The 27,115-nt window shown below is 41.1% G+C and overlaps 1 protein-coding gene across 1 annotated transcript in view; it reads right to left on the reverse strand.

Moving 5' to 3' along the window:
* Positions 1-4,028: 4,028 nt before the first annotated feature.
* LOC311014498 (uncharacterized protein) overlaps positions 4,029-27,115 on the reverse strand; it is a 68,097-nt gene continuing 45,010 nt past the window's right edge. Inside the window, exons 4-5 of the mRNA XM_084011131.1 lie at positions 10,772-10,977; positions 4,029-5,020 (exon numbers count right to left, since the gene is read on the reverse strand). Of these exons, the coding sequence (XP_083867257.1) occupies positions 4,810-5,020; positions 10,772-10,977 (417 nt within the window). The 3' untranslated portion in view covers positions 4,029-4,809. The remainder of the gene's footprint in view (positions 5,021-10,771; positions 10,978-27,115) is intronic.

Genomic DNA, 27,115 nt, shown 5'->3' on the forward strand with positions numbered 1-27,115 from the left:
CTTACCACAGTCTGCTGTACCATGTGGAGCCCCAGATGTAGCCGACAGAATAATCCACACTCATACACTCATAAAAGTGTCCATCTGGCCCCACATGCACACATTAAGCCCCGGAACCATACAGGCATGGGGACACTGGGAAGCCTCTGCCGTCCTGTCGTCGTGGCATTAACCAGATACAGCAGTGTGAGATACTGCTGTTCTTCTTCTGTTCTGTCTATAGAAAGGCCCAGCTCAGGTGGTGCACAGCCGAGAGTCACTTGGCTGTGACCGCGAGGTGAAACGATGAGGGACTGAGCAGGATAAGCCTGCAGAGCTCACTGCTAGCAGAGTGAGGAGGATCTTTTTACATTAGCTGTGCCTCAGGCACATGCAGATAACAGCAAAGCTCCTGGCTGGCAGGAGAGGCACCAACATTACAGCCCTGCATCACAGCTGGCAATGTTTATCCAATCAAAATAAAATACTTTTTTTTTTATCTCAAGGTTTTCTTTGCAGATCTGGAAAATATCTTATGTATTTTCCTTTGACTAAACACAGATAAAAAAGATTCAGTGTAAACACCAGATAGAGGCCTGCCTCTGTTTTTTATTAATTCCGTATATAAAAGTTTTTTTTGTTTATTTTTATTTTTTATTATTTCTTCCAGCATTGTTTACATTAACACAAAGTCCAGTCATTTAATAAAATACATCATATCATATTTCTACATTTATTTACAGTACATTTACAGCGGACATTGTAAATGTCTCCTGTGGCTGTGGGGGACCAAATAACCCAGACAATGTCATCAGGGTAATTTAGATGATGTCATCAGCGTTATGTTGGCATGGGCTTGTAGACTACAAATTAATAACAGAAAGCCTGCAGTACAAACTGGGGGACATGAACATTTACCGAATGGTGATGATGATGGCTTGTGATTGGACTCTGTCGTACAAATGTCTGAAATAGAGCTTTCTGCCATTAAATAAAAATGTGAAAAAGGAACAGTGATTTCCAAAAGTTTGAAAGAATTTCCTTTAACCAAGTTTAAAGGCTGGTGACAGCCTCTGTTTTTTATTGTCAACAAATCCCATGAAAAGTCCAAAACCGTGAAGCGATGCCTCAAAAGTATTGTGTGTGTATTCAAAGCCTGATAGATCTCATTCTTCTGTGCCGTAGAGCTCCACTGTTGCCCAAACTAGTAAAAACACTAAGAGCCACACTGTTGACATGTTCCTTCATTACCATGAACACAAACACTGGAGTTTATTTTAACTCTCATAAACCGTGCTGCTACTGAGGAGAGCACCAAATGAGTTAAACTGAAAATAGTCAGAAAGAAAGAAAACAATTATTTGTAAAGTTTGCTAAAAACTACAGTGCCCAGTTGGGAAATTACAGATGTTTTTAAAGATTTGGATTTTCAATAGGAGCGAGTTTGAGGCTTAGAGCCAGGGTGGTTGGAATTAAGCTCCTGGTTTTGGTCATTTACAATATGTACATTTATTGAAAACATTGTTTGTGGCTCACCAAAACCAAGAACAGCTGACACTGCACGAATACAAATTATAGATAAAACCTAAAATACCAGGGAGTGTTGTTTTTGGTTTGAAACGCAGATTGCACAACTAATCTAACGTATTCTTAATCCTGAAGTTCAGGTGACCAAAGCATGAAGTGGAATGTTAAAATACTTGTCTGTCAAATACATCCGGCTCTGTTGTAAAATCCTACTTTGGCACGAATGATCAAATCATTAGTCTTATCAACACTTTGATCTCCAAATAGCTACTTTTGCACCACGACGAAGGCCAACGAGGGCCATGTCATCTGCATACATAAACACAAACTCTGAAGGGAAGTAGAGAGGATACATCCTCGGCTGCACCTGTAAAGCACCTGAGTGATCAGACATTCTTCCGCTGAAGGAGACTCTTTGTGGTCGTTCATGTCACCAAGAACAACTAGTCTTAGTAACAGGACATGTGTCTTTATAGAGTTAAAACCAAACTAAATCCACAAATAACAGAGACTTAGTAACGCTTTTAGACAGCGCGGTGCATCATCTGAGCCACAGAGGAAGTTAGATGACTAGCTAGAACTCTCTCCGTGGTTTTACAAAGGGAGGAACTGATGGTAGTCGGTCCAAAGTCATTCACCATATTTACTTTTGGCTTTTTGGGTGCAGACTTAATGATTGAGAGTTTCCCGAATTTGGGCACTGTGTGTGTGTTTAACAAGTACTGGAATAACCTTGTAAAGACTCTTTTTAATTGGGTCTTTAAGGACATCTGCCTGTAGTCCATCTGGGCCAGTGGCCTTTTTTGGCTTCACACAGTCACACACAGGCACCAGAGTCAAATCTACTGTAATACACATTTAGCTCATTAGCAAAGGACTGACGGCTACAGGCGGAGCATCGGCCACCCCCACAAGTGCGTTAAAGCCTTCTTGCGCTTGGCTCGTGCTACCCGTTGTCATTACAATCTTTATTTTCATCCCAAAATGCCATTTTGTTTTCATTAAGACATTCCTTTCAGCTCTTTTGATACTCGTGACTTGTCGTTCGGGAAGATTCTCAGTCTTTTGTCTTAAAATACATTATCCTCACAGAACCTCATATGTCTGTGATTTTGTGAACATCTATGCACGATCCAAAGAAAATGTACCATACGGTGTCCTTTAGTCTCTCACATTCCAGACCACACTTACTACGAACTACTTTGGTGATTGGTTTCACTGGTGTGACGAGTGCCGAATACACCAGTGGTCCCATCTCCCGGGGGACGGGCTGCAAACAGCCTCATCGGCCTCTGGGACGTTCCCCAAGTAAGTCAGCAGACCTCGGGGAGAATAATGGGAAATACATAGGGCATGGATGCAACGTGTCATGTAGGCGGGGCACAGTGTTGCTGCTAGAGTGTGGTTCACTGTGTGGATATTGGGGTTTTGCCAATTATAATGCAGTTGGTTGTGCAGGTTTAGAAGCGGGGGCTAGATTAACTGGTACTGAATGAATTAACTGGATCGTTTTAACTACTGGATCATGGATACACACAGATTTGATTGATTTATTTTAATGTGAAATGTAAAAACAGCCGTTAGGTAGCTCTGCTGTGTCTTGCCTCTGCTGAAATTAAGTATTTATCTTTAATCCTTTTTAAACAGAGTGTACTTGCCTTTTACACAGTTCGACCTAGTTTTTACCTGTTGCCGTGCAAAGTGTGATGCCTGTGAGGGATCGAGTGGCTTATGTTGTCATTGAGGCAGCTTCAGCTATTATAATGGATGCAGGTATGCTGCAGCAGACGTGTTGCACCGCATCCATGCCCCATGTATTACTCAGTCAGAGTGATTTGCCCAAACGGCCCATGGCGGATACCTCAAACACTAAAGATACACTGCTTCCTATTGGATTTGCTAATCTATGATCATGTATGTCAGCTCTGATTGTTGTTAAGCCCCGTTTCTTTCTTCTCTTTGGGCATTTTATGGTTATTAACCCGAGCCTGAAATATCAGTGAGTGAAGAGAAAACAAGTGTGAAGTCCAGGAAGTCCTGCTGACTTGTTCAACAAGACTTTCCAGGCAGCAGGAATGCTGGAAAGTAAAAAAAAACAACCCACTCTTGTGCTAAATGAATGGGATTCTGTGTTAGAAGGTCGCTGCCTTCTATACATAGTCCACATAAAACTATAAGGACTACAAGAGATACAAACTCGGTGAGCACAAGGTTAGCAGCACAGTCAGGCCTCTGAAATGAATCCAAAATCATCAGTTTTCATTGGACTTGTTGACAATATAAAACATAGAATAATGCCTGTCATATCCTTCCACCATGGTGTGTTTCCTAATCGTATAGGAACAGTTTGATCCAGTACATAACCTGCAAAACAGTGAATTGCTGTTTTCAAGCTTTGGTTTCGCTATGAAATAAACAAACAAACAAAAAAATTATATCAATTAGTGAACTTAAAAGGTGCTGATAGATGGATTTTGTTGCCATTCGACTGAGCCAGTCTATATTTCCTGCTTTTTCCCCCCCCAGTCTTTGCGGTAAGCTAAGCTAAGCTAAGATAACCAGCTTCTTTAATGGATAGATAGTAATTTTCTACACTAGGTATGACTGTTACATTACCCATATTTCTGATATTCTAAATAAATGCGTAGTGCAGCATTGCATCCCCTCCTTAAATACATACAGGAGATGCTGATTAAGAGCTGTTATATATGAACATAATCTGTATGGTAATGTAAGATGAGGGTGACTTGTTGGCACCCTTTCTATCTCTAAGATAATGGTTTACGTTTTAAGAACTACAGTAGCGTCTCACTGGGAAGCTTCAATCTCATTTCTTAAGCAGCAGCGGGACAGACGTTGCTCTCGCCCCCGTCCTCGTCACCACTTCACAGGCTATTCAATTAGCAGAAGAAGCATGGGAGATGGAGCCATAATGGAGCTGATGAGATGCACAAGGACAGGTGACACTAATCAGAGCGGCGCCCCATTGTCTCTGTGTGGACATCATTAAAGAAAGGGAGTGATTCCAGGCTTTTTTTCTCCCCGAGCCTGAACACACTCATGCAGGCTTCATGCATTAGCTTCCTTATTACCAATTTGCAATAAGTGAGAATATACCCACTGAATAAAGAGTAAAAGGGTTTGACACAGAGGAAAACAAGAATATCTGGCACTTCAAAAACAGGTTTTAAATTGCAAGATCTCATAAATGCCACGTTGATATACTGATGCGATATATTAAATGGGTAATGCCCCGAGGATTTACTCTCATCCTGTATTCTGTAAACTCCTCCTGTTAGTGGTTCAGAAAAAGCTGAGACATACGCTCTTGGAAATATCTCTTTTCCTTTCGTCAACTTTCGCCGCCAATGAAGCGTGACCTGCCGCTGCTGAGGCCTCGGACCGGTCCCAGTGGGCCGGACTGGCTCTGTCCTCTTCAAAGCCTCTGGGCCGCACTGTGAAGGAGCTCTGCTCAGCCTGCCGGTAACGAGTGCTGAGGTAGCTGCACAGACACCTGAGGAAACAGAAAGACTCCGGGACTCACCACAGATCAACACAGCATTCACACTTTGACTCAAACCAAATGACTTTGCTACGATAATAATCATAATCTCATTATGAAGTTCCTTTCTGTATTGACTGAGTGTAAAGGTCCTGACACACCAAGACGATTATCGGCTGTCAGACAGTCTGCCGGCATCGGTGACGAGTCTGTTCGGTGTTCTGTGCCATCGGACGTCGTCAAAGCCGTTCGTTTCAGCCGATTCCACAACCAAGTCGTTCAGTCTGACCGATCTGATTGGTGGAGTGCTCGCCCTTGACGAGCGAATCAGTGAACGAGCAGACCAGATGCGATGATGGTAAACAATCCAGATGAAGCGCAGACGATGACAACACATGCGCATGCATGCTCTGTGTTTTGGTCTAGAGATGTTCCGTCATTTACAGTTTTCTTGTTTTTTTGGGCGACAATACAGATTAGCGCCGCCTGCTGTTATGGAGACCTTGGACCTATGGATTACCTCTCGTGCAAGCGCAGAACGTACGCTCAAGTCGGTAGTCGTTCAGGTGTGTGGGAGGCACTTTTTTGACCGTGTCGGGGAGACGGGAGCAGACTGATCATTCCGACTCCTTTTCTGACGCCGATCAGCCGTTGGATTGGTGTGTCAGGGCCTTTAAGATTATGTGGGAATTTACTACTGAATCCAGGGTGCTGCTTGGCCTCCTGATACGATGTATCCATACTAGCACTGCATCGATACAACATCTTCAGTCCCAATACTGATACCCGATTTAGGTACCGGCTGATACTAAGTACCCGATCCAGCTTTTTGAGTCAGTATGGGTGCATTCCTAAACCATAGTCCATTTAGACCGTCTCTCCAGGTGTCCAAGTGGAGGTATTTTGTCAAATTAAATTAAACAACTGGGTCTGAGCCGAGTCTAAACTTGAATTTACTTGCACACCTTTTCATTTTTAAATGTATATTTATGTATCAGAACCTGAAACAATATGGTAAAAGTATACATTTTACTCAATGCTGGCTTCCTCGTGATGAGAAGCATGTTGATTTGAGAGTTTATTTACAAAATAAACAAAATATAACATGTTAAGATGAGAGTTTCACATGTGTTGTACTCAAGGCCAACATCTTCCCCTGACCTTAACCAAGTGCTTCCAGTCACCTAAACAGAACCATGAAAATGCTGAGAATGTGAGGAGCACATATGGTAAGGATCAAATGACATATGTTACCATTTAACAGTTTGCAGATATGTTCAATGTAAATGTTTCCTCAGTGCATTGATAACATTAATAGCACTTGAATGTACTTTTAGGAGACAGAGTTTTAACAGCCTGTCTGGTGATTGGCCAACAGGTTGGTAACCTCGTCGTGATGTGGGCAGCGTTTAGAAGGAGTGTGCATAGATTTTCTACTGAAAGATATAAAAAAAAAAAGATCAAGATCTTACAAAAAGGCAAAGTGTGGTACTCTGTTCTCTCACAGTGAAGCTTCTATCACACAGGAAAGATCTGCATGTTTAGTCGTGTGGGGGGCTAAGTGCTATTATGTGCCTGTTCATGTTGGTGCATACTAACTCTCAGAAATGAATAAGATAGGCTGATGTAGGCGCTAATCATGATAGCTTGACTCCGAGGTGGTTGGACACCATCATACTGTATAATTTCCTACAATCAGTAGCCACTTAATATGAAGACATATACCTTCCAGTACTGCCGAGTAACCTGATGAGGGACCTGAGGAATCAGAACCGATGCTCATTGTTTAACTTTAACCGTTAATTATACATTTTTATGAAACAGTTTAAGGTCTTTATGAACCGTTTGTACCAAACTAATAGACTGGACGGCAAGCAACAAGAAACCTTCCCAGCAGATTGACTGGATGCATAACCTCAGCACACATAGTAATTGTCTGCTGAGGCAAATCAATGCCTCAGATCAGAATTGAAGCATTCTGCTTGTTTACAACATCTATCATTTGTTGTTATCAAGTGCGATCGGAGCAATTTTCCCTTCCTTAATATAGGTTTGATGGGACAAAGAAAAGCTCAATTCTCAGAGAATTGGAAAACACATTTCTTGTGCTTCGTGGTAACTAAACTGTCAACAGATAAGAGAGTCCATAGTATCAACTCCTGGGTAATTCATCTTGCAATTGTGCCGTTGTGTTTTCCTCTGAGCAACTTGGAAATATGGTTTGAGGCCTTTGCTCAAATGTCATGGCGAATGCTTTGTCCAAATGCTCACAAAAGAAAATGCAAAGCAGAATGCAAAATGCATAAACTCGGCACGCTCTGTGCTCTCTCTGTCCCCAAATCCTCTCAACGTATGTGTACTTTGGACATCAATAAAAGTACATTTGTACCCTTGTGTACACTTCTATCTATCTGCAAAAGGGCGACGAGCTACTCGTCCTCAGGCAGCTCTGCAAACTGCTGTAGACAGTAGCGTGAGGTGAGAGAGCAGTGGAGGCCACTTTGTATCATGTCAGCGCTAGCAGTTAGACGCCATCTCCACAGTGTCCCTTGTCACCAATCACATCCTTTTAAACCACCCAGGGAGCTCGACACCCCCCCAGCCCCCCACACACACACCCTTATCTGTCAATGCTGCTTAAATAATGTAATTAATGACTTAATTAACATTTCCATAATCTATTTTAATAAATCTAACACGGCATAATGAGAGTTTCTAACCTCCAGGCAATGGCATATAAAAATTCACATTGCAGAGCTGCATGGTCAGGGCACTCTCTCAGCGGCCCGACTCTCGCCCTGACAGTGAGGGAAGGAGAGGGCGCATGTTGTGTGACAGCCTTCTGAAAGGCAGTTCAAGCCTGACAAACGTCATGTGACTTTGTGAATGTGTCCAATGACAGACCTGCAGAACGAGGAGGAGGAGGAGGGGGAAAACACGATTATTTTGGAGGTGTCAAATTGTTGAAAGGAAGCCAGAGTGCGGAGAGCGATGGATTTATTTGAAAGAAGCTTGTAAGTGGACTGTGAGGAAGAACACATGATGCAAATTCTTTTCCTGCTTTTCTGTCAAAACATATGAACGTCTTTCTAATAGCAGGACAACTTACTTTCCTTTTAAACTAAAGAAAGACAAAAAACTCAAGAGAAATACACTTATTACTGCTAATGACTAGTCTGATATTGTTCAATATGTTTCTAATTGTCAACAAAGTCCATTGTGAAATGGGTCACACATTATTAGTTTCACTCTTATAAAAAGGCTCAGTAATTTTCAACTCAAACAATAATACACAGTATGCTTGTTGGGGACTATTTTCATCTGTGGATTAATACATATTTGGTGACATTCATTTACAGCAGCAGGACGGTGTGAGATGTGAGATTGAATCAAAATAAACTACAGTGGTGTTCATGATACTTAATTAGTAGGAGGTTGGTTTTGGTGATTTCATGGAATTTCTTGATGATAAAAAAATATATAGAATATTTGTAAAAAAGAAGAGAAGAGAAAGAAAGTTTGGAAATGACCATACAATCTTATTATGGTGAAAAGAAACTGAATAGAGAACAATTTAATTGCAAAACTAGCATCTGAAGCATCGTAGTCATGGCAACTGACAACAGGTAACAGAGACAAAGCGGCTCTTTCACTGTGAGGTAGCAAGACGCTTTAGCCCCGCTGCCAGCAGAGTGGAATTATTGCATGTTAGCATTTCATCAGTGTAATACACACGAGTACACATTCACCACTATTAAAGGTCATTCTGAAGTGTTTACTTGTTTATCTTTGTCTCGTTTCTGTTTCAAAGACAATCGGGCCGTGTGTTGGGAGAGAGATGAGGGGGGTTGCTCCTTATGAGGGCTTCCACCCTCGGGGTGACGAGTGACTGAGATGCACCCTGACAGGGGGCAGCAGGAGGCTGGCACATGCCAGGCTGCACAAGCACCATGGGGCACTGATCTATGAGGCCCACCAACCTTCCAATTGTCCCAGTAATGATGTAAGCATCAGTGAACAGGAAACCTGTTCAGTGCAGTGGGATACCTCCAGTGTCATAGGTGGCATGTTCAACAGACGGGCAAATGTAGAGGATATAATGATCCAACATATCTGAGGAATGATTTTACAGTACTCATTTAAAGATGCAGTGGTTAGGATTTGATGGCAGATGGCAGTGAGGTTGCAGATTGAAACCAAGTGAGTGTCGAGCGTGTCAGAGAAGTACGGTGAGCTACGTGAAAACCTGAGCCGGTGTCCGGTTTGTCCATTCTGGGCTACTTTAGAAACATGGTGGTAAATGTATAAAAGGCTCATTCTAAGCTAACGGAAACACACCAGTTGTTACTTTCAGATGATTTCACACTCAAGAATAGTTAATAAGATTACATTCCATTTCTGCTAATAGATGAAATGCTACAAACTGTTCCTTTAAGGCGTTGAAGCTTCAAAACAACATAAAAGTCTAATGAATGATTCATGCACATTAACAAAGTGTTAGTATTTTAACAGTACAACTGTTAGCATGACTACATATTTGAACCTCTTTCAACTTAAGCTATGAGTGGATACCTGCAGCCGAGATCTGCCAAGAATGCAGCTCGTCTGAAGCTGCTGAATGTGTTGTAAACAAACCAATTTCCTGTCATAAAATTACAGCTCATTACGAGCGTGTATAAGGGCTTCAACAACATAATGATGCAGAAGCACATTACCAGTGCAACCATATTTATTAATTACCAGTTCACTAGCCACATTCCTTGCACTTAATGGGGAAAAAAGTTACGAGCCTTGTTGAGTTAATTACAAACAGCCTCTCTTATTTTAGTTAAGACAGATACTGGAGGAAGGACAGATGTAGAACACAAAGTTTTAATTTTGCTACTGGCACGAAAAGCAGTTTAGGTTGATTGGAGGGTTACATCACTTCACTTCTCCCATCACATGTTACTGTTAATTTTATTAAGCAGGGGAGCTCATCTAAATCCCAGCATTCAGTTGACTACGGCCGGTCAACATGTCACATTATTATCAAACATACTATTATTTAGTAATCCAGTAGGCATCCTTCAGAAATGTGCCGCCTGATTGGGGTGCTGCTTTAAGTAATTACAGATTACATAACCTGTATTTGTAATCTGATTACAGTATCAGCCATATGTTGCTTTCTAATCACAGAGTAGATATTGTTTATGCCAGAAATCTAATACATTATTTACAAGCTAGATGTTGATAAAAACAGACTGTTAATTTACTAATGGTTTACAGTACCACAGGCATCAATCCAATTAGCAATATCAAAATGGGAAAGAAGCACAAGTGAAAACAAGAGGGGGGGTGTGTGGGGGGGGGGGGGGGGGGGGGGTCAGACAACAGCCTGTTTTCAGAGATGATTATTTGCATGACGACGACACTCAACACTCTTGAAACTCACATGAAAATGACATGTTAATTAAAAATACTGTTTGCATATGGCAGATGAAAACACATCTAACACAGGATACAACCAGAGAAGAAATCTGTCATCAGTGTTTTAATTAGAGGTTGACTGATTGTGGGTTTTTAAAGGCCAATATAATCAAAATAGTTTGGAGCAGGAAAAAAACGATCGAACATCAAAGTGAAACTACCTAAATACAAGTAATAAATCTGGATCACTGGACATGGTGGTGGCTGCACAGTCATCAGCTGCCCTCGATTTTTATTATAAACGTAAAAAGTACAGATTTGGTTAATACATACAGTAAAAACTAAAATACTCACTTGACCAGCAGGCTCTCTGTCAGCAGACCAAAGGAAGCTGCTGCCACTTTAAAGGTGCTGGGAGGAGGAGGGTTGGTGAAGGCGGTCATCATGCAGTGAACAACATACGGTACCAGAGCCAGCAAAGCAAACGCTGTGATCAGCACAAGCCACGTCTGCCGCTGGAAGCTCACCGAGCGCCATGGAGAGTTCCTCTGGAGCTGGTACTGGACGAGAGAGAGGAGAGAACGCTCATGACTTAGCATTCATCAGAATGGTGCCAGTTTTAGATGCATTCATATAATTAAAGTCACGCTGCAAGTGTGGCTTTATGGATCCCTCATCAAAGCCCCTTTTAAGATGAACTTCAAGAACTCTGTTGATCCCCGACGTTTCAGTCAGCGCAACATTCACTTTGTCCAATACGTACGTTTAAATACCTGCAAAAATAATGACATTTCCATCAGCCCCAAATAGAGTCTGTTAAGTGCTCCTTATTGCCAAATGTTAGCATGCTAACATGCAAACCTACGATGGTGACCGTGGTTAGCGTTACCTGCCACGTTCCTAACATTGGCCCTGTTAGCATGCATCCATTAGCATTTTGGCTAATACCTGCCTTGCCTCATAACGCTGCTAGCATGGCTGCTCTTAGCCCGATAATCATAACCATTTCCTTTCACGTCTCTCATTAAAGCACTGCATTCATGAAAGCAGATTTCTGGTGAGGATGGGTTTTTTTTATTTTGCTGTATCAGCTCCACCGACATCATTTTCAAGGACATAAAACCTGCGGCGGTGCTTGAGAGAGGCAGATCATTTCCTTTTGACAATTAAAACCTGATTATTAAATTGATTTACAACAACCTGAACAGCTGTGTCAATCTAACTTAAGCTGGTTGTGTGATTATTTTTTGGATGTTAGTTGTTATGGATGTAGCTCAAGGCAGCTAGCTATGTAAAACATTACTGAACCTTTCTTGATATGCCTACAAAGCTCTGATTGGTCAAATGTTTCTCCAACCGGCTGGAACCGACAGTAATGGGCTTTAAGGCCTGGCCTATTTAAATCTGAAGCCATTTAGAGGTCTGGAACCTGTCTATGTAGGCTCTTAGTCTTGTGGAAATTGTTACCAAGTGTGAAAAGATTTGGCCTAATCAGCGTCTAACTTTGTATTATAAACGAGTGAAGAATGGATCCAGACTTAGTCGTTAAGTCATCCGTCTAAGTAGTAGACAGATAGTAGCAGTTGAAATTCCCCCCACTGTGCGACTGATAAAACATTATCTTATGTTAAGGCAAAAGTTTTACACCTTAAATTCTACCATTATAATATCATGTGCACTGAATGTGTATGGGGACACAAACCCTTGTTGCCTTTGGGTTTTAAAGTGTGTTTTCAGCTTAAAACAATTAATATGTACTGAGCTACGTCAGCAACAATTAAAAGAGGACAGGTTGACCATATAGAAGTCTCAATAATCGTAGTGTGAACCCATAATGGGGAGTAAAATAAACTTAATAATACAACCTCAAACCTCTTCTGTTTTTTTTACCTGTGGCATGGCACTTCAAAAACTGTATAAAACCCTCAAAATAAGCAAACAAATAAAAATTCTCACACAGGTACATAAAAATACTGAAGCATACATGCAGTCATCGTGCCAGCATGCAAACATTGCCTTAAATCTGCAGCCAAACACTGCTTTGCTCTGGAGACAAACCAAACCACTTGAACAACGTTTGATTAGTGTCTGGAATCCATCTGCAAATGCACACTTGCCTCGTCCCCTTTCATGGCTGCAATTCATTAATTAGATTCTTTGTGCAACTGAGCTATCCTCAATGTTTAAGGTTACATCGGGCCCCAGTAAGTGGCTGGCTGATAACAGAATGCATCCATCTTCATTACTCAGCCCTTTCTCTCTCAGCTTGCTCCTCCACAAGTGAGCTATGTCAGTAGGTTCTAAGGAACCGAAACATTTCATTGCATTCAGATCCTGAACTTTTGCCTCCTTTGATTTAAGTCGCTCTGATTAAATTACTGGGTTGTGGTTTCCACTCATAGAGTTCATTCATGGTGATTTTTCTCTGCCCAGTGGCGCAGCCAAAGGAAAACTAAACACCGTTTTGAGTTTTTAGATTGTGAACCGTCTTTATGGACGCATAGTCAGGATTGTCAAATAAACATTACAGTCAAGGAATTTGTATATCTAATGTCATGTTCCATCCTGTCCGACTGGATCCACTGAGTTTGAGACCGACAAGCCAGTAAAACTGATTCTTTGTCAAGCCAATCCGCTCAACGAAATAAAATCATTTCAAACAATCTGGATGAGTTGACATCAGGTTCACAGTCAGATTTTCTTAAGATGTAATGGCCTATTTCATTTCACTTTTAACGTGGCAACCGATAATTCAGAAGCAATTCAATCAGAAATTCTACCAAATAAAAATTATTCATATATAAATTAAAAGCTTATATCATAAATCCTTTTGCATTTGGTTTCAGAGTGAAATCCAGTTTCTTCTGTGCACGAGTAATGAGAGAGGAAGAAAAAAATGTAAAAGCTTAATCCATCCTTTTTGCCCCCCTCCCAAAAAACAGCTCAGACATTCAGATAAATGTCCTCACAAACCAAAAACACGTGTTTTCAATCTGAGAAGAAATATGAATAGACTCAACTCTCATGGCAATAACAGAGTGAATGTGTTACCACACAAGGTTTTCTTTTGTCATCTAGACATGGAAACTGATAACACAAGCTATTAAAAATAGGTATTAATGTGGTGGTCAGTCCTTCAGGTTCGGTGGAAAGACACTGAACACATTTTGGTGACAACCCTGAAAAGGCGCATTTAAATGAAGCCATTAGCGTCGCATCCATCAGCGGGACCTCAGCCTTTAGTCATATCAAGGCCAAGCCAGTTTGAATTGGGTTAAAAGCAGCTCAATATGTTCATTGTATTGCCTCAGCCAAATGAACTGTCTGTGAAGAAGCTGAGTAAAGAAACCATAAGGAGACAGACCATCACATCCGTCTTGTCCACACGTGACTCTGCATGGAATGTAAGCAGGGCTTTAGTATTTTGGAGGCTGGAGGTTCAGAGGAAAAGGAGACACAATAGTCCATCTATTCCTTGAAGGAAACCATGATTAAAGACACACTATATGAGGATATGTATCACAGGCCTGGCAGATCTACCTGCCCCTTTTTGGTGAGGAACACCAAATTACATTTCCTCTGCACCTAATCTTAAATTCAAATAACACATGGTAATCCAAACAGCAGAGTGAGAAGTGAGCTATAACTTAAAAAGTCAACAAGCAATGCATTAACCACTGGTTTAAAATCACAGTGTGTTAATTACATCCTGATGTTTTATGACTATGACCTTTAAGCACTATACCAATCAATCAATACAGGAAGGAAGCAGCCTATTGGGAATATTTAGATCCACAGATTCTGAAAGTAGGGCACTATTTATCCAAACACAATCATTATTAATAGCTGGACAGTCAACCCAAATACATTTTCTGCATATTTTCCACATTACCCCCTCTCCCTCCACAAGCACAACCACAACACGTAGTCCAGCATGGACATAATTAATTAAGCGGAGCTGTCACACTGCTACGGCAAAGGGGACAAAGGCACAAATACAATATTATCCTTATAAAGTCATGGTCACACATGTGTGACCTGCCATTTAAAAGACTAACATACAGAATGATGTATCCAACACTAATAACAAAGACGTTTCAGCGTTCTCAGATGTAGAATGACACGGCACACCGTAGTCAGATCAAACACTGTATGACTTTCAATTTATGTCCATGTTGTTACTTTTGCTATCAGCTTTCAAGGAAGGCACTTATGCAGTTTACAGTGATAACAGAGGGAGATTGACCACTGTTTTTGGAAACAATGTGTCCTGGATTTCAGACAAAGCCAGGTATTTCATTTTCAGCAAGTGGCTTTCACCTTTTCCATCTAAAGCTACTGATGGATTAGAACAGATGTCACTAGCTAGATCATTAATGTTATAGCTCTGATTTAAGTAAAATTGAATCTGTGATCGACTTTTTAATGTTTTCAGCTGACTTGTTTGAAGATGAAAATAAATAAATAAAGTCTAGAATATGTTTTTGATGGGTAAATAGGCTACATGGTACCATGCTTACTAAGGGCCTGTCCACACGAAAATGTTTTAAGTGCGTAAATGCAGAAGTCTTGTGCATTTCGCCCTTCCGTCCATACAAATCCGGCGTTTTCGCGGCCTGAAAACACACTTTTTTGAAACCAGCTCTCAGGGTGGAAAAGAAAAAAACGGCACCCCTCCGTTTCGTGATCGTTTTGGTGTGGACGGCGAAAACGAATACGCTGACGTCATCGGCCCGCTCCTCGACCCTCGAGCCTGACTTCTTCCCCCGCGACGTCTCGAAACAACAACAATAACGGCGGCCTCCGTGCTCGTAGCAGATATTCTGCTCGTCTGTACGACGGCGTATCAGGGCCACTGTATGAAAAAAAACGGAGCCGAGAGAGGGGGGCGATATTCCGGGAAAAAAGTTGCAGATTTGCTACTTTATTACGATGCTAACAAACAACCGCTAGCTAACTTCCCATGAATGTAGGCATTTATTTGTCTAATTAATTCATCCCAACGTGTGACAACGCCTCGTCAAGGTCCTTAGGGTGACGGCTGTTGATGCTTATTGTTGGTTTTATTTATACGTGCCAAATTGTCATCTTATGGGTGTTTATTGATCGGGTGGTCGGGCGGAGATTAGCCGTAACACTCACGTGTTGCCATAGCAATGGCAAACATCCGGTCAAGCTCCGTCTCTTCTTCTGCGTTTTTGTAGCAGAAACAGCACCACATAAGGGCCTGGAATATGTACTACAGCGCGCTGAATCGTTTTCAGTGGATTCATCTGGACGCAGATTTTCTTGAAACAACGCCAAGGCAAAACTGAGAAAAAAAGTTTGTTTTGCTTCGTCTGGACGGCCTCTAAGTGCTTGAATGAGGTAACAACAATAAAAGAGGTCCCAAGCAAAAACACAGTCTTGGTACTAACTATAGAAAAACATTCAACACAGCAGATGGATTCAGGCTTTAGATTTTGTATTTTGCAACAATATATTTCACTTTTCCAAGAAAAAAAGCCAGCGTTAGGTAGCAAGGCATGCTAACGTTAACACAGCTTTCTATAGAGCAGACAAACACATTGTTTAATCCATTCTTTTTAATTATCACTTTTTATTGTCATCGTACTTCATCCTGCGTGGCTTAGAAGTGACTAAATTAGGAACTATAGCATGTTTACCTGCTGCAGTAAAGATCTGGATTTGTTTTCCTAAACTCAGTAGTTAGTAACCTATAACTGGACGTTATCAGCGCATCTTTAGTTAGATCTCCTAATTTCAGTTGCAACGCAAATTAACTGCGTAATGAGGAAATGCCAAGCAGCTCCAGACACAGTCTCCTGTGTACATGCTGCTTGTTTGCTAACAACAGGGATGAAGTTCTACTTAGCAGGACCAGACTAGAAAGTCTATTAACTTATTGAGATTAAAAGCCTGATGCCGTCCCTCCCACCCAACCCTCCGCGGCCCATCCCCCGACCGGCATCACACCTCCAAAGGAGAAAGGTGATTGATGAGAGCCATCAGGCAGCTTGGAATCTCTTCTCTCATTAGACTCCTCATGCATCTCACTGTTCCAACACACACAGGGAGAGCAGGGAGGGGGAAGGGAGCGATGAGTTGTCCATCCTCTCACTTTTTGAAGATAAGTACTAGCACTAAAATATTTACCTTGTAAATTAATCTCTGGGAAATTAATTTGCCATTATACTTTCTCCCTGAGGAAAAAAAAGAGTGTTTTTTTTTTTATCAGAGAAGTGTGCTTTTCACTCCCTACTCTTCATGCTCAGGGAGCTTTCGCTCTTTTGACTCACTCATGGGACTACTTGGAAATTAATGTCCTGAGGGAGCGGTGTTTGGGCAGTCAGGGTGGATCATCGACCACTGAGGCTCTCTTGAGGAGGGTTAGCTGGAGCGGTGGAAAGAAAAGGAAGTATGTTACATATGCATATCCCCAAAGCAGACGTGATCAATCACATTAATGCACGTGCAGCACATTTTTAGTAGCATTACTTTAATGTGCTTCTAATTGTATCACTGGAGTGGGGTCTTTTCTTTTCACGTAAATAACTTCATTTTCCTGTTGACTTTTATTTGACGCTTTTTAAGTCGACTGAAGTTTTTGAGTCACCTATTTGAATGAAAACCGAAAAACAATGCAGTGTAAATAAGAAATAATCTGAGGTAAATCTTTGCCGTGGCAGTAGAAGTGATGTTTACTTAATCCACCAAACAATGATGGTCCAAATCATAGCAATGTTGGTCCTTGGTTGGTATTGGCCTGTAGTGAGATACTCTTTATTGAAGAGTATCTCTGAAGCATTTTCAAAACCAAAATATGAGAGTACAAGTATGGAGTTTGGATTAAAGACTTCTTATCAGCTCTAATGTAAACTGCAAGTGTTAGCAAGTCCAGCTAACCAGTGTACTGCTCAAAGGAGTCATCTCTATGAACAGATCACAGAATCTGTGGACAACAGGACAACATTTTGGTATTGGGAGCTTTTTGGTCTCCATTTTTAATCTGTATAATATTGACAGATCAAGTTTGAGTAGGGTTTGGTGGCATTCAGGTAAACAGTCCGTGTGGAGAGCAAAGGAGGATGGAACGGCAATCTGGGAACCAATCAGCTATCGTCTGATGACGATTGAGCTTTGCATTTAAAGTCATAGGCAGATATCTGTTCATAGAGATTAGCGAAAATGTCATCTGGAGCTAAAGCACCTACAAAAAGTATTGATGTTGGTGTATTGTGTGAATAAATGTTGTCAATGGAACTGCAAACAATGAATGGTGCATGGAAGTGGAAGTCTTGGCCTGGATATTTGTTATCCGGCTGTCCGCTGGCTACGCTGGAACCCCGGTTGCCCCGGAATGCTAAACTGTTGTCAGACAGATAGCTGCGGGGTTGTGAGTTTGCCCACAGTAGTAACTCAAACCAGCGTCACTTCCAAGGCCAAGAGTTAATACATCTATTAATGGGGTGCTTCTACGGAAGGGGGGGGTGTTCTCGAACGTTAGCATAATAAATTAGTTAGCTACAGCTAAGTCTCCCGGTGATAGTTGTCATTTCATCCTGCAAAAGTGAAGGCCGTGGAGACATGAGCAGCCTGCGTCTGTCAACCTCCGTCTGTTTCTAATATTAATAAGATTACTAAGTGGTAAATCTCCCCGTTACTTCCGTTATCATTGTAAACTGCATTAGCGCTGTGTGAGAGGGGAAAGCTCGACAGCTTGGAACTTGGCTGAAACCTGGGCTGTGCTAGCGTGCGACTTTGTGTGGGAAGTGCAAGACATTGTGAGAGGATGTGCGTGAGTGGGAGAGACATAGAATGCATTGTGTGAAGCCGTTTGTGTGTCAGAGAGAGAGAGAAGGGGAGTTGGTCTGTGAAGGGTGGGGTTTTGGTCATCTGCCATCGGATAAGATATCCTGACAAGGCAATCAGAGAGAAACAAATTCTGCAGCCACACAGGTTCAACTCTCTCGTTCTTCACCCTGATGAGCTTTTGAAAAATGGAGTGCGGTTGAAATTGGTTTTGTATGAGAGGCTTCAGATCTGTCTCTTGTCAGGATTATTGCCACATGTCTTCATTGGCTGCAAAGGTCTGTTAATTAATCTGCCTCTCCCTCTTATAGGCCGGAGACGACGGGGTGAACAAAGTGCTGTCTCCCCTCCTCAGTGGCGGTGTGTCAGAGGTACCATTCCAGACAAATACATCTCTAATTTAGGATAAGACTGCAGTGATGTTAAGCAACATCCCTAATCAGTATCATTAAAACACTACATCATGTCCTTCCTTTCTAATTTTATGAGTGAAGCTATTTAATTGGATATTTAATCTAATGTAGTTAATTAAAGTCCAGGGAAATTTTATTTGAGGGACAGTGATATCTCTTGTGATCAATGAAGCTGCAAATATAGCTCTCCAGAAATTCTCTACTGGCTGATTAGTACAGAATATTAATAAATACTGCTGCAAAAGGTGCTAATATCGAAATGTCTGCTCTCAGAAGGTGATCCCAGGTAAAACATGTCATCTGATATCAGGGAATGTGAGAGCACCAGCATGTGATGCAGCATTGATTAATTGGACATGGGTAGATTAATATGCCACAGGATAGCAACGCCAAGCTCATCAGAGTAAATGTGTTATTACACAACCGTCAGCTGTGATGCTGTAAACGAGCAGGAGATTGTAGAGGGATTTTCTAGGCCAGGTTACTGCAAGACCAGAGGAAGCAAAAAAAGAAAGAGAGAGCTGAATGGACTCCTTTCTTTTGTTGCAGGGGCCCAATCACCATCCCACAGGAACTTGTCATTGGCATCAGCTCTGCAAAGTGTCAAATTGATCAAGTGCTAGCTGGGATTGTCTGCTGCTGAGTGTCTGCACCTGTGCATTCCTTCTAAGTGTTGAGATCCCTGTGATTCTTGAAGTGAAGTTTGAACTTGGCCTGCTGTTTGTGGCTCAGGCGTACCCAGACTTGCCTGGCTGAGAGCAGCTTGTATTGTGCACACACTCCTGTCACTCTCCGCTGTTCCTTTGGAATGTAAACCACCAGTGTCACACCGGCGTGATGTACGGGGGCTGTACGGTTTTGTTGCGGTGCAGGTGCAGCTTGGGGTGCAGCACTGAAGTACTTGCCAAGTTACAGCGTGCAAATGATTCCAAAGAGCAAGTTACGTGGGCTTAAGTGCATGTGTAATAAAAGTTTTCTTTTCTTGGGAGGTCTGAGGAAAACAGCACATCATTTTCATGACATATTTCCCTTCTGAGTGCATGCCACAGTATCCTTAATCAACAGCACTTTAACATATGTCTGATTAAAGTAAAAATGAGCTGTTGTTCCTCCAAGGACATCTATTCACATGAAGAATACTTTTTCATTTAGCAGATGCTTATATGCAGAACAGTGTTGTTGCCGCCCACAGGTATAATCAACCAGAAAATTAATAATCATTCTGCAGGACTACAATAAATCATTATGCTTTGGACAATTAATAATGGAGGCGATGCTGGGGATGTCTGATTACAATAGTTACGATGCATATCATCAAGATTTAAATCTTACATTTCACAATGGAATTTCAGACATGAGTGCACATTACTGATGTTTAAATTTGGCATAAGGGCGGATCACGGGGGGTTGAGGGATGGTGCGTATCTTCATCTACAACTCGAACCACACGGCTAATGCATTACTTACTGTGCAGCACATGTAAGCACAGGCTCGATGAGTGACTAAAGAAAAAAAAAAGTATGTTCTGTAACTATAAGCACATTATGTTGAGGAATTAAACTACCGTAACCTACTTTTTTTTTTAAATTGATTTTAAATTTTCCAATGCCAGTAGTCTCTCTTCTTGTCAATATATCGGAGTGGTGTTTGACCAAGTTACACGTTATTTTTTGTCAAAAAACTTGATTTTGATTTTTGGCATATGCTGTATATAAACATGGTTGTGTGAAACAGACTAATAAAATGGCTGGTGCGGTCTTCCTTGATTATAGTGGTATATTTTATCAAATAAACCATGAAATATTGGTATAAAATATGCTGCGCTTTATTTTAATATTGCTTTAGTTAACTGAAGGTATTTTAAATTGTAAATTCTCTTAATAAAATATATGGTGTCACACAGGGAATTTCATTAGGGCCACTACTTTTCTCAATTTTTATCAATGATATGCCACACTAACAAAGTTAATGTAACATTGTTTGCTGATGATACCGCTATGTGCATATATAAACTAAATAATGCAGGTAAAATGAATGAAAATGAATATGGGATGACCAAATAATCACATCAGTTAGGAAAAAAGCAACAATCTTGTGTTTTCACAGACTACCTGGACAGACAGTATCCTGAATGAACCGTACATGCACTGAGGCACAACCTCTGAATAAAACCCCTACCTCCCCAAATGTTTTGCCTTTATTTTTAACGTGCCCTCATAACCCAGGTGTGCAGACGTCTTACACGCTGTGAGCCTAACTAACACCGGCTCCACTCAGTTTTGACATCTAGCTTTCAAGAGTCAAAGAAGAAACACTGCAGAGCACTGGGGGTCCAATACCTGAGCAGGGTAGTCGGCTCATTGAGTGGACATAAACTTTCTCCACCTGACATGTGGTGGGAAGAGGATTAGTTAAACACACTCAGCCTTGGCTGACTCACAGTTTGTGGAATCACAAAGTAATCTCGAGGCACATTCACTTAGAAGGCAGCTTGATGATCCCAGGCCAGTGATTTATTCATCTTAGGCACGATGCGAGGCTGTAAGAATTTGTCAAGTTAGAATCCTAATTAAAACTGTTAATCACAGATTCCTGTTTGTTCAGCACTCGAGTGAAATGAAAAATGTGATCAAATTATTCATTGCTCCCTTTCAGACAGGTAAGTCAGCATAGAAGTGAGCTTCAGTGTGCCGCAAACATTTTTTTTAGACTCATGAAGACTTTAGCCCTGACTTTTTCATTCATATGATATACATCAACATTTTAAGTTGACATCAACAATTTAACCACCTGATCAGGTTGGATTTATCTTTTTATGTAGATCAGCAGAAGTTGAGACATCCGTAAAATGGGATCCAGACAATGAAAAGTATGCAGTGGACTGGATCAGAGTTCATGTTCAGAGCTCAAGCAATGGGCTGCTCCAATTGAGAGTGAAGCCTGGAGCAACGTTAAGGTGAAGTAACTGCTTTGTTTTCCCAGCCTAATTATTTCATACATTTTGGTGGTGTCCGTCTAATGAAATCTCTTCCCAGAAACTACAATACTGCCTTCATGTGTGGGGATTATTTGCATGCATCATTATTTAATCTCACTATTGCTGAGGGTGTTTTTAGCACAGACAAGAGAAAAACAATGATATAGTAAATCTAGCTTGGTAGGCCACTTTCATTAAGTTTGTTCTACTTGGATGTAAACTAGACGGGTACAGTCCTCCTGATTTAACAAACATATAGAGTATCTTCCAACCTTGAACAAAAGTCACGTATTATTTTAGTATCACAAGAGAAATTGAAAACAGGGAGCATCGGGGAGTCAAGAAGAAGCAACAGAAATAGTTGTATCGCTCCCGGCTGTTGGCTGGACATTAAAATATTTCCTGACAACTTTTCTCTTCCTTGTTTTGTTAAGTTTCTTTGCACTCTACTGAATTGCCTTGCATCCAATTGAGTGGAGTCTCATTCATGAAAGCGAAAGCTAAACTGTTACTCACTGCTTGTTTGTGTTTCACACGAGGAATAGGCTGCAGAATTGTACTTTTTCCCATAATACCTTGGCTCTGCGGCATCTGCTGGAGGCAGCCCAACTCGTCTGCTCAGTACCACTAAGTGACGTTAGCTAGCTAGCTAGACTCGGCAGCTACGTTATTCACTAGATAATGATAATGTAGCTAAACACCAATCTAGAGAATTGTGACCTGCTCTCACTAACTCATTTGCAAACATAGCTGACTGAGTGACGGCAATGTGATTACTGACAGTGGCAGCGGGCTGACAGAGAGTCGAGGGATTTAGGACCACATGTTAAAGTGGTCCAAATCAGGATAGAAAAGATCAGATTCCATGTGGTTTGTGCTGTTCACTCTGTTATGAAAAGAACAGATGTGAGGCACCTATGTGCAAAACAACTAAATAGATGAAATATCATTTTAAAAGGCGTTTACCTGCAGTCTTATAACGAAGAAAAAGATGGCCTTCAGCATCTGTTGATGCTCCCGCGGCCTTTATCTCCAAAACGGACAAACTACAACAATCTATGGTGAGTGAATAATGTAACTTCAGCTAGCTTGCATGCTTCTATTTGCAGCCTTTATCCTTACCTTTCTTTAGTTATGTTTTCAAATGATAACACACTATAATAAAAATTATATTGCTGGCAAGTGACAACAGCTAGGAAATAGTGAGCCTAATATTAGCCGATGGTAGACACAATGTGGTTATAATGTAATGTAATGCAACATGAACAGAACTTATTTTCTTCTCTCCCAGCGTTTGGTACACTAGAGAGTTGTGGTTTTGAACGTCCTTGACTCCATGTGTCCATGTTGAACGCTGTCAGAAGGAAAGTGAAGCTAGCTCATTGGCATTTCATTAGTCAGCACTACACCTGGCATTCTATTGGTTGAGGGATTTTGATTAGATCAGGAAATCTGTACAAGCAACAATATATCTGAGAGCGAGCAGACAGTTTGACAGATCAAAGCAACAGGCATAGGCTTCTTGACTGCGAGGACAGGGTTTTGAGGGAAAGCATTCCAAATTCTGAACGTGAAATCAATGAGTCATACTCTCCAATTGAAAAAACAGATTCTTAAACAAAGATGGGAAAAAGCTCCATACAAATCTTCACATCAAGATCCTCCTCCACTCACTGGGAACTCTCCGAGGACTCCACTTTGGGAAACTCCTGGTTAGTGGATAATAGTTGGGTGGTGGTTAACTGTCAATTAATGAGCCTACTTCCTCCAGTGTGACATCTTGCTTCTTTTAACAACTAAACAAGGCGATTGTAAAGCTGTACATGATAGGACTTGTTCATGGAAACAGTAACACAGACAGTAAGGGACACAAGGGCCCCGAGGCTGTCCCTTAACTGCCAGCGATAGAATATAAAGCATTACATCAGGCCACGGTACATGTGTGTGCACTATCAACATGAATGTTAATCTCTGAAATTGAACAGGGGCTCTCAACATGAGGTAAAAGCTATTCAAGTGACATGAAAACACTACTAACATGGGGCTAGATTGACGTATCTAGTGTAAGTGTATCTAGGTCATAGTCTACAGTAGATAGCAGTGCTGAAGAGCATGGGCATGTGTAACTAAATACAGTGACATCATGCTTATTGATATTACTGAAGCAGGGGCCTTGTGGTCTGCACTAGCTCTAGTGATTTGGAGCTTGTTTCCCTTAAACTGCCTTCAGTATAATTTTGGTGATTAACAAGTGGTAAACAGAGATTAAACAAGACAGTGGAGCTGCCCATGTGATGCAGCAGATGAGACAGCTCATAACGAGTGACCTGAGATGGCACCCACCTGTCACTCAAAGCGACATCTCTCTTAATTATGCAACTTTAAGCGTCAACAGAATTTAAATCATGAATTCTATAAAAACTCCCCCCCCCTACAGTTGTTATGAATGTGGGAAGCAGCTGTACCAGGTTGTAAACAAGGTTTAAAATGGTGGTCTAAGGGGATTGACTCGCATTAGGAGCTGGTGGTCATTTGAGGAACTGCAGTGTATGGCACTTCCCATATTGGCTTCCTTTTTCAGCACCAGAGGTCGATCCTGAAAAGTAACTACTGTAGACATGACTTTATGGTCCATGCTTTCATCTTAGACTTTAACCCTTTCACAGTGGATTTTCAGTTCATGAAAGTAAACTGTGGCTTTTTTATGTTAATGATAGCACGAGATGAAAAGTTAAGGGTTCTTCTGAGGGAGACATGAATGTCTGACCCATTCCATGCTAATCCATCCAATGGTTGATAAGACATTTCAGTCAGGACCAACGTGGTGGAGAGACAAATGCTGTCTTCCCAAGAACCACAACGCTAGCGAGGCTAACAAGGTCTCCTCGCTGGGCTCCTTTATTCTATTTGTAGGGATGGATCAGATTTGATCTATTCAACTGCTCTCATCAACACTCTCATCTGTTCCTTTTCATTCGTGAATAATTGCCTTTTTACATATATTAGGATGAGGATAAATAATGAAGAACACTGACATCAGAGAGTATCTGCCATTCATCCTGATGTCATTGGCTGCCTGCTGGTACCACTGGTCGGGGGAGGGGTGGGCTCCTGTATCAGCCAGAGGCTAAGTTTACCAAAATGTGAGTGCAAACTAACAGTTCAAGTACACACAGACAGTTGACAATTCGTTATTGGCTGTGCTAATAGCTTGTGTAAAGACAGCAGCGGTGGACGAGCGCGTGTGCAGACTGAAATACCGCTTTACTGCATGTTTGCAACATGTTTCTGCTCGTCGAACAGGTGCCTTGATAAATGAAAGGCAGTAATAAGCGTTGTTGCCGTCAACTCTGGTTATCTTTGAGTTCACTTCCACGGTCGCTGACTTCGCTCTGCATTTTTGTGTGATGATAAATTACACCAACATGTTGAAAAGTGACGATAAGAGAAAAAATAGCATCTGAGCTTATCAATACTATGGTCTTTCATAATTTAGCATCAATGCCCCTTTAATACTGGGTTTAGTTTTGCATCCTTAGCTAGTTGTATTTCATCATTGGAACATATTTCTGGACCTAATCCTGATTTTTTTACACACAGAACACGTCAGTGCAACAGACACCACATGGCCTTCATCTAAAACAGAGAGAAAGTTCATGCTGTCTGTCTTTATAGCTTCAACAGTCTTCGCCTCCTAGTAACACTGTGCAATCTCTTATGTGTAATGACAGACAGCTCATTTCAAACTAATTAACACTGGATTATTGTGGAGTCGGAAAAAATTAATGCACCGTTTCAAAATGTACATTTGGCGATTGCTTCATATATATTAATTTCTCTCAGGGTCCGTTTATTAGATGATTGGTTAACATGCATTCAGTCATTCAGTACATTAACAACAAATAGCAATAAGCAAACAAATCAGCGATTACTATAAATGATGAAGGTAAATTAGTATAATATCCCTTCCTTAGTTTTATTTATTGCATACTACTGTGATGAGGTGATGTTAGTGATGCATTTTAGCTTAATGAGCTGAGACAATGGTAAATTAGCAGCTAGTAAATTGATCCATTGCAGTTCTTTTCACATATTTTCCCTATGGGAGGCTGCTGCAGATGGGCCCACACACAGAGTTTATGACATTTCTTTCTGCCCCTAAGGCCTTTGTGAGTGCAAAACTAATGGAGGCAGGTTTTTTCTTTTGTGAACTTGCTTATATTGTATTATGTATTATTTGAGCAGTGGCTTTCCAACGTTAGGGTGATGATGGTTAAGGTCTCACTTAATGAAATGGGTCCATTACTTCCTAATAATTTCCTGGAAAGAATTAAGTCATTTAATACAAATTGTAGGTGAAACCAAAAATGTACTTTGGTTCAATTGTGTTAAAAGCAGGTTATTACAATAAACAATAAGCTTTCATTCATCATTCATTTATAATTGCAAGCATTATCCTACATATTAAACAGTAAGCTTGCCTGTAGGAAAATTGACAATTTATGAACGTTCAGCTGACACTTGCTTATGTTAGCCTGGCATTTCATTGGAACAATTTAATTGGTCCAACAAGAATCTAAAATTGATACCTAAAATTGGAGCAAATTATATAATTCTTGCCATAAAACCTCTTTGGAAGTTATTAGTTAAGTATTAGGAGTTTACAGACCAGATGTTCCAGAGGCCCAAAGTGGTAAACTTTGCAATAAATACACAAGAAAATAAGTGAAAACTAGTTGGACATCTAAAAAAAAATGTAAGTAATTTTGCGTAGCATAGCATGTTTTTGTTCCCCTTTCCTATCCAATCAATCATCTCACCAGCCTTCAGATTTATCTTGCATCCCCCTGAGGGGGTCACGACCGCCAAGTTGGGAAGTGCAAATTAAACTGTATGTCTAATTATATGTCTGTCACGGAGAAGTCAATGACATTTTGAAATGGTCGATAAGTCTCATAATGTGAATGCAATTCAAAATGAAATTCTGAACAAAGCATCTAATTATTGGAATCATTTTTAAATGGAAGGTGTAGTTCAACATGGGTTACATTTATGAATTAGTCAGAGCAGCTGTCACTCAAGCCCTTTTCATCTGTGGCGAATATCCCGGCCCTCAGTCATCTTAAGGTGTTCATTCTACTGTGTGACAGCCCCTGTGGGTGAGTGGCCCCACTCTAAAAGCCCATCCAGACATAGATGCGTAGCACTAGTGACCTTTAATTTCATTCAGACTGTGTACAAATGACTTCGGTATAGCCCACTTAGGAAAAAAAGCCTGTGAAAGAAAGTCTTTGCAAGATTGTAGCTTCTCTGGGTTTCGGCACACTGGCATTATCTACTCCCTAGCTTTAATGACTTCCCGCGGAGAGGAGCCACGGTGAGAGCCTCGGCAGTCAGACTAAGAATAGCATTAGACACAAGGTTATCTGGGCATTACACTCACTGTAACATGCAATTAACTCTACTCCTCCATTTTCATTACACAATTATTCATTA

The sequence above is a fragment of the Eutrigla gurnardus genome (genome assembly GCF_963514095.1).
Source record: "Eutrigla gurnardus genome assembly, chromosome: 6".
Lineage (NCBI taxonomy): Eukaryota > Metazoa > Chordata > Actinopteri > Perciformes > Triglidae > Eutrigla > Eutrigla gurnardus.